This window comes from Apium graveolens, chromosome 8, assembly GCF_009905375.1.
Source record: "Apium graveolens cultivar Ventura chromosome 8, ASM990537v1, whole genome shotgun sequence".
Taxonomy (NCBI): domain Eukaryota; kingdom Viridiplantae; phylum Streptophyta; class Magnoliopsida; order Apiales; family Apiaceae; genus Apium; species Apium graveolens.
Genome location: NC_133654.1, coordinates 243,030,498 through 243,040,167, shown reverse-complemented (window position 1 = coordinate 243,040,167; position 9,670 = coordinate 243,030,498). Strand labels below are relative to the sequence as shown.

Below are 9,670 nucleotides of genomic sequence, written 5' to 3'. Positions count from 1 at the left end.
AAGCACCTACATACTAGCTATAGTGTCACCACACAAATGTCTATGAGAACAGACATCCTTCATAATGAAGCAAGCATAGTATGTACCGATCTTTGCGGATTATTAATTACCAGTTAGTAATCCTATGACCAGGAACTATTTAAGTTTAGAGTTATCATCTTTTTAGGTCTCATTATTATGATCTCATCATAATCCATAAAAAGCTTTACTCTAAACTATGGTATATCTTATTTAAACACTTAAATAGATAAAGCCCGTAATAAAAACAAAACAAGTCTTTTATTAATATTAATGAAATCAAAACAGATTACATAAAAGTTATTCCTAAATCCTCATACATGATTGGACTTAGGACATATTCCTTTCAATCTCCCACTTGTACTAAAGCCAATCACTCTGGTATCTAATACCCATCCTGTCATTATGACGATCAACGTGACTTTCATAAAGTAGCTTTGTGAGTGGGTCTGCTATGTTGTTATGTGTGTCAACTCTAATTCAATACAATACAAGAAATGTTACCGCGCTCCCACTAACCCTTTTGTAGACCCATGGTACATCTTCGTTTTTGATAAAATCAAACTCTTTGATTGTCTCATCAAAACGAATGTTCCATCTTTCGAGAAGCCTGCTTTAAACCACATATGATTCGCAGTAGCTTACATACTAGGTTTTCATTTCTCTTGGAAAGAAAACCATCTGGCTAATTGCCAGATCTCATAGTCGTAGTAAGCAACAATCGCAAGCAAAATCTGAACTGATTTTAACAGGGCTACAGGTAAAAGGTTTCATCAAAGTCAATCCATTGCCTTTGTTTGAATCCTTTTGCCACAAGCCTGGCCTTATAGGTCTCCACCTGGGCATCTGCTATAATCTATCTTTTGTATACCGTATATATAGATTCCATTCTGGATTTCAAGGCACTATGCCATTTCTCTGAGTCAACATTACTTATAGCCTCATTATAGGTCACAAGGTCGTCATCATCAATGATCGACAACTCATTATCATTCTCAATGACAAGGACATATTACCTCTCAGGTTGGCGAGACACTCTCCCTGACCTATGAATGGGCTGTTCCACAAAAGGTTGTTCAGTCAGAACAGGTATTTCCACTTGATCCGTAGTAGTTTGTGCTTCTTGAACTTCATCAAGTTCAATTTTGCTCCCACTGTTTCCTTCAAGGATAAACTCCTTTTCCAAGAAGGTAGCATGTCTGGATACAAACACCCGATGATCGGTGTAAAAGTAATACCCTAAAGTCTCTTTAGGATATCCCACAAAACTACATTTTACGGATCGATATTCCAGCTTATCTGGGTCAACTTTCTTGACATAAGCTAGACATCCCCAAATCTTAACGTGTTTAAGACTCGGTTTCCTTACTTTCCATATCTCATACGGAGTTTGAGGAACAGATTTGGAAGGCACCTTATTCAGTAAATATGCTGAGGTTTCCAATGCATAACCCCATAGGAATACTGGAAGATTTGCATAGCTCATCATGGACCGAACTATGTCTAACAAAGTTCGATTTCTCCTTTCAGATACCAATCTGGAGGAGTCCACTGGGAGACTATACCATTTACTTTGAGATAATCTAGAAATACTCCATTAAAGTATTCACCACCTCGATCTGATCGAAGAGTTATAATACTATGTTTGGTTGTTTCTCCACTTCATACTTATACTCTTTGAACTTTTCAAAGGCTTCAGACTTGTGTTTCATCAAACACATATCCGAATCTAGATCTATCATCTATGAAAGTAATGAAGTATGAAAATCCACCCATGGCTTGCGTAGACATTGGTCCACATACATCTGTGTGTACCATTCCTAGCAAATTTGCAGTCCTCTCTCCATGTCTACTAAATGGAGACTGCATTGCCACTATAAAGTGAGATTTTCATCATCTCTTTTCTTTTATTAGTTTGTTCAATCTGAAGTAAATGTCACATATAAACAGACCATTATTTAAAGCACCACGTCCATAAAGAATATTATCTCTAAGAATAGAACATTCATTATTCTCAATAATAAATGAAAATCCAGCCAAGTCTAACATGGGAATAATATTCCTCACAATCGAGGGAACAAAATAACAATTATTTCAAACAATAGTCTTGCCCGTAGGCCTATGTAAATGAAATGATTCTACATCTTCAGCAGCAACTCTTGCTCCATTTCCATCAGTAGAATCACCACCTCTTCCTCAAGAGTCCTACTTCTCCTTGGTCCCTGCAACAATTGCAGATATGAGAACCACATGCGGTATCTAATACCCAAGTAGAAATTTGATTTAATGACATATTCATTTCTATCATGAACATACCTGAATCAGAAGCGGTAGTCTCACTATCCTTCTTCTTCTTCAATTCTGCAAGGTAAACCTTGCAGTTCCTCTTCCAGTGCCCCACCTTGTTACAGTGAAAGCAAACAACTTTGCTCTTGGGGTCTTCAACTTTTGGTGGAACCGGCGTTTTCTCACCTACTTTCTTCTTCTTGGAAGGGTTCCTCTTCCTTTTCTTAGGATTAAAACCTTCACCAATTAGAAGAACAGAACTCTTCTTAGGGGAAAATTCGATTCCGCAGTCTTCAACATGTTGTGGAGTTCAGGCAGGCTGACATCCAACTTATTCATGTGAAAGTTCACAAGAAACTGCGAGAACGAACTCGGAAGCGATTTCAAGACCAAGTCTTGGGTCAGCTCCCCATCCATGGCAAAACCAAGTTATCCAAGACGTTCAATCAAATTGATCATCTTAAGTACATGGTCATTCACAGATGATCCCTCAGACATCCTACAACCGAACAACTCCTTCGATATCTCATATCGAGCTGTCCTCCCCGCCACATCATACAACTCTTGTAGATGCATGAGGATAGTGTGAGCATCCATATGCTCATGTTGCTTCTGTAGCTCAATGTTCATGGAAGCTAGCATGATGCATTGAGCAACATTTGCATCATCTATCCACTTACGATACACAACATGTTCATCATTATGTGCATCACTAGCAGGTTCAGTAGGCTTAGGTGAGTCAATCACGTATTCCAGCTTCTCAATCCTGAGAACAATTCTCAAGTTTCGAAGCCAGTCAACATAATTAGGACCAGTCAATTTGTGAGCATCTAGTATGCTCCTGAGTGATAGTGCAGAAGACATAATGTATATTGTAAATCTGTAAATGATAAACACATAACAACACTTAGCAAATATTCGATTTCATTTTAAAACACTATATGAATCGGGTCTTTATTCATAAGTGGCTCCCACTAGTTTTCCTAATTTATTCAACCCCCTACGTGAAAAATTAAGCATTCATAATGCTAGTGGGAATAGGGATCCTACATTCCATTACACAACCCCGGCTGTAGCACGAACCGCCATGCAATGTTTAATAGGCAGACAACTCTTGTCAATTACATCTCATGTTATTCCCTAATCAAACTTTAGCCTCTTGAATAATTGATTCTCGGCTGTAGCACGACAAACTCAATATTCTAAGTCAAGTCTAACCCAACATTCCGTACAGTTGAATCAGTCCCCAAAGGCCCACGGCTGTAGCACGTACCGACCTTTAGATTCTTATTCAATGTACACATCTCTATGTAATAGACAAGTATTTCTTATTTCAAAATCAAAGCCCTCAGCTGTAGCATGAACCGACAATGATTCAAAAATAAGAACTACTTTTCTATCATGTTGGAAGGCTATGACCGACACAAGCCCGTTGTGTCATTGGCCAATTACTACTTGATATTATTTAATTTTAGAGGGATTATATTACGTTACAATCATAATCATATTATAAAGAGATTCTTCCTTTTAAATTAAATATTTCAAATCAATAATCAATAATCAGACGATTCCCAGATCGGGTGGAGCATTGTCAAGAGGCGTCACTTAATAACCCTTTCTTACAGATAGAAATCTGTTATTGACAGAATCATCCTTTCTCTCATATCGAAAATTCATATTCAATTACGTGTTTCACAAACACAAGAATCTCATGATTGTATTCATAATATTATTCTTAAGGTTATGAAACAATTTCACTATACTAGGTTGTCTAACAAACGCCTTATGTTTATTTAAGTTCACCTAAATCTATCATCGCATGATAAACTAAGCATATATCACATATATCAACATGAATAAACATCAAGGTAGGCATGTTACATCATCTAGCACATTAGTCTAAGCATTATACATCTCTATGTATCACATGAAGCATTTAAAATTAATTAAAACAATCAAAAACAGCTTTAAAACACTTCATGGAAATATAAACAGTTCAAAACTTTTATATAAACTAAAATTGATCACTCCATTAGATCCGTCTCGGAAAAACGAATCCAACGGTATATTGCACGCCCAAAACGGAGTTACGAAACTCCCAAAAAATCAATTTTAAAATCAACAGAAGGGCTGTAACACATTACAGGAACACGTTACAAGCCCTGTAACGCATTCCGGTGATGCGTTACACCCCTTTTCAGCCATTAAAGGGTGTAACGCATTCCGCGAATGCGCCACAGGTGTGTAACGCATTCCCGGAATGCGTTACCCCCTATAATTTTTTTTTTTTAATTTTCAGCAGCCGACTTCTTTTTCCTTCTCGATCAGCGTGCTTGTCAGACTGTTCATGTTCTGTGCAGCAGCAGTAGTACAGCAACAGCAGACAGCAATGCAGATACATAATATATACATACAAACAATTCATATATATATATAATTATTTAATTACGAATTTAATTGATACAACTTCAAAAATTCATAATAAAAAATCTATACATCATAAAATTATGAAAAAAATACCCAGACGATCTACAACACTTGTAGAACCCAGATCAACAATCAAAATTATTCTGAGAAATGATTTCTCATCAGGCAAAATTAATCCATAATATAACTTGTAAAAATCATAATTAATTCATACAAGCACATAAAATTCTGAAATTTTTACCACAGATCTATATGCATACAACCTATGCTCTGATACCAATGTTGGATTTTAAACGCAGCGGGGGCATGGCAAAATACTTTTACACATACAAAATCCAAATAAAAGCATATAAATCGTGAATAAAAATTCGAGGGATCGAATCTAACCTTTTAAAATAATTCGGAGACAACGATCAGAGATCCTTAGCAGTTGCTCCTCAAGTGTGAAGCACTCCACCGGTATCCACCAAGAAAACGATGTTAAGGAGGAAGAAGGAGGTGGAGAGAATTGGGTTTTCCAAACTTTTTGGGTTTTCGGGTTTGATGTGGGTTAGAATAAAATTAGGGTCTATAATAGTGTATTTATAGGCAAAATTTTCAGCTAAAATTTTCCCATAAATAATATTATTATTATCCCATTTATTATTCTCATTAATAATTAAAACACCTTTTAATTATTAATCCTTTTTCTAAACACTTTAGAAATAATTCTCTCTCTTGATTTAATTTCCAAAAATTAAATCCTTAATTAATAATATTAAGAACTTTTCTTAATTAATTTATAATCAATTAAATCTCATTTAATCAATTATTAAATTTGCCAATTAATTATTTATTTCATAAATAAATAATTATTAGCCATTATTAATTAATTCCTCCACCAATAAATCATTCTCTTTTTATGGTGTGACCCTGTAGGTTCAATATTAAGCCGGTAGTAGAAATAAATAATAATAAAACTATTTTATTATTATTTATATAAATTCTCTAATTTATTAAATATGATTAATTAATTAATCATATTTATTCTACATCGTGAGTGATGCTTCTCAACATATCGCGACTATCCGGATAATATGAATTCACTGCTTAGAATACCAAGAACCTGTCAGTGAATAGTTACCGTACAATAAACTCCTTCTACCCTACAATGTCCCGATTAAATACAAGGCATGGAACTCGTGTCAAGCCTATCTAATTCAATCACTTTGTTTACCATTTACTATGCGTAGTTCTATGCAAATTAGAAACTCCTTTCTAATTTCATTTACTCTGGCCAGAGATTCCTGAACTAGCATAAGTGGATCAGCCTTGAACATTCGCTTCCTTCACTGGAAGGGGTAGATCCTTTATTGATCATACACTATCTTCGTGTACAAATTCCTATACCCAGAAGAGCCCTAATAATTGTCCCTGGAGACTAAGAACTAAACCAAAGCATAGTTCAGTGTACACAAGATGACTATGATGACCTCAAGTCTAAGGATACTTGTACAACTATCACTATGTGAACAACTGCTGACACGTGAGTGAACTCCATCAGTTGTTCAGCTGTGCGAGTCATGTTCAGTGAACTTATTCTATAATAAGCACCTACATACTAGCTATAGTGTCACCACACAAATGTCTATGAGAACAGACATCCTTCATAATGAAGCAAGCATAGTATGTACCGATCTTTACGGATTATTAATTACCAGTTAGTAATCCTATGACCAGGATCTATTTAAGTTTAGAGTTATCATCTTTTTAGGTCTCATTATTATGATCTCATCATAATCCATAAAAAGCTTTACTCTAAACTATGGTATATCTTATTTAAACACTTAAATAGATAAAGCCCGTAATAAAAACAAAACAAGTCTTTTATTAATATCAATGAAATCAAAACAGATTACATAAAAGTTATTCCTAAATCCTCATACATGATTGGACTTAGGACATATTCCTTTCAGTTGTAAGTTATATTTTATGATTGGTAGTTGTAATCTTGTCTCATACTCTATCCTGTTTGATCATGTTAGTAGTTAATCAGGGTTTATGATTATTTAATTGTTAGATGAAAGGTGTGTGGGTCCTCATTTCCTAACCCCGAGATTGAGGGCGTCACAGGCTTCTGGTCGTTCTGGGCTTCCAGACTCTCAAAATCATACTGGAATCAGGATTTTGTGAAAACGACCTGGCGCGGCTGCGCGCTATCCCAGCGCGGGCGCGCTCTGTTTCTGTGGTTCCAGCGCGGCCGCCCCGCTTCTTAGCGCGGACGCGCTCTATTTCTAGAAGTCTGGCGCGGCCAGACTTCTTAATATTTTTTAAAATATTAATATTTTAATATTAATATTTTTTTAAATGTAATTTCTATAAAAAGTTTAACTTATTTTAGCAATTTATTGTATCAACTAATCATTTCATTTGGTACTATACCTCGGTCACGATTTTATCAATTTGGGCTACTTGAATTTGTTAAATAAGTTGTGTGGTTAGGTTAGATGTTTAATTCCCTTACTTATCATGAATTATATGATATACTTGTGTTTGAATTTTATTTAACTAGCATAAGATAAAAGTAATTACGAATTAAGCACTCTTGCTTCAGACGATCATGTTACATATATATATATATATATATTTGATGTGTCATTTTGATGTCTTTCCGTAAGCAGGCCTTTTCTGTGACCTTCATATCAAATTTTAGTAGAACACCTACATGATCACCATTTGTGCACTATTAAGATTCTGATAATATGGTAATGTGGTTTCCACCTCAAAAAAACATTACATGGATGCCCTTTACAGATGATGAAGTATGAATTAATCATTTCAAACATAATATTGTACTCTATATACCAGTTCAATTATTGACATTCTAGTTTGTCTTTACTATTATATACATTTGACATGTAATATTTAAGTTTCTAATTTGTTTCTCTTTCTTTTCTAGGCAGAAATGCCTGCTGACAGTAGGTATCCTGCTTACTTGACGGCTCGTCTAGCCTCCTTCTACGAGTGTGCAGGTAAGGTGAAGTTCCTTGATGGACCAGAACGTAATGGAAGTGTTACCGTTGTTGGTGTTGTTTCACCTCCAAGAGGAGATTTTTCTGACCCCTGTTACATCTGCCACATTCAGCATCGTTCAGGTCTGAACTTAGTTGATAATTCTCTCTTTTGCAATAATTTTTACCCTCAAATGCATGTTGATGGATATAGAAGTAACATTCCATCTCTCTAACTACTTGGTAGTTTAAATACTACACTGAATTGTGAGATTTATTCAATATTTAATGTTGTGTTGCCTTGCATTTTTTTAGTTATATTAACTTTATATTTTTATTTGAAGGTATTATGGGGCTTAGACAAAAAGCTGCCCCAGAGGTATTGCGTTGCTACTTGCTAACAAATCTGCCTACGCGGAATTTTCTTTTTAATTGATAAATTGATTTTTTCTGTTTATGCAGGATATGAAGTCCTTATATGAGAAATTTAATTCATACTTTGTTGACATCCGGATAAAAGCTGGTGAGGTTCTTCAGAAGGAAGATGATCTGAATGAAATTATTCAGGTAAGTCATCAATGTGATAAAAGTTCTTGGTATAGAAAGTGTAGGATGACCTCTGGAATGGTCGAAAAACACTCTATGATTAGTTGAGTTCGTAAAGCTTGATACTCTGCATAAATTTATTCTCGCAACATGTAGTAGTCATTCTTCTGCCTAGTATAGAGTATTTTTTTGTAGAATGAAAAAATTGAAGAGTCACATACAATACATCATGCATGTATGTTTTACTGTGGCAAACAACTAAAACAGACTGTTTCTGATATTGTTTGTTATTATATCCCTAAGAATGAATAATATATTGTAAGCTATTTCTGGACACAAGTTGCATATGATATTAGTTTGATGATAATATTTAATGGTCAGACTAAGAAAAAAGTAATATATATTTTAATATGCATCTTCTGAAGGAAGTATAAGGATAACTATTTTTGATTGCATCTGGCAAGCGCACTAGTTGATCAAGGAGAATCCATGTTATGACAAATGAGCAAGTGAAAAATGTGCAAACTGAGGTTCCCTCGCTTGGACGTCTTCTTCGGCTTGTTTCATTTTTAACATTCTATAGTTGGTTGACCAATATTTTTTGATAGTTTGATCTTTTTGTATTAGCATCAAGGAGTTGTATGTATTTTATTATATTTGGAAATGTGCATAGTTGACTAGATTGATGATCATCACGTTATGGTTTTATAATATAATGTTTTATTTTGGTTTAACAGATATAGAATTAAATTGTGTATGACAGATGAAACAAAAAAAACAAATTGGAAAAATGGAAAAATGGTTATAAATCAGAAATATATTTTAATTCACAATGAAATATATATAAATAAATAATATATTTTAATGTCCATATGGGGTCCATATTTTTTGAAACATATTCATTTCTACAACATAATTTTAATGTTGCAATAGAAGTATAGCTCATACCAACGTTTTCTTCCATGTTGCTATAGCTCAGAAGTATGTTGCATTTGGGACCAAATGCGACATCCAAAAAGCAACATGAAAGAAATGTTGTCGTAGCTAATTTTGGCCCTATGGTCACATTTTTTTGACTTATGTCTACACTACTAGCGTATTGCAGAAAGCCATCTATGGCATAGTGAGCAATCAACGACGGTCAATGCCACTTCGGCCATCTCCATCACCGTCCTTTTTAGATTTTTCTTAGATCTCCATATCCGTACTTTTTCTTGTTAATGCTTCTTGAAAGACCCGTCAAATTTGGTATAGCACTCGTATAAGCAGATCCAATACCCAATCCAACACCAAAAACTACTGATGCCCAGCGGGTCACAGGGGTTCGGAAGAGGAGGAGACCCGGTGAAAGCACCGCTGAGAAAGGAGTAAACGAAATGGGTTTCATGAGACAAAGGTTACAA

At 35.0% G+C, this 9,670-nt stretch overlaps 1 protein-coding gene across 1 annotated transcript; it reads left to right on the top strand.

The window, feature by feature from the left end:
* The first annotated feature begins 7,472 nt into the window (after positions 1-7,472).
* Positions 7,473-9,010, top strand: LOC141680521 (V-type proton ATPase catalytic subunit A-like). The gene is made up of 5 exons (XM_074486724.1): positions 7,473-7,532; positions 7,670-7,865; positions 8,066-8,100; positions 8,184-8,288; positions 9,005-9,010. The coding sequence occupies exons 1-5, from the start codon at positions 7,473-7,475 to the stop codon at positions 9,008-9,010; spliced, it is 402 nt and encodes a 133-aa protein (XP_074342825.1).
* The last annotated feature ends 660 nt before the right edge of the window (positions 9,011-9,670 follow it).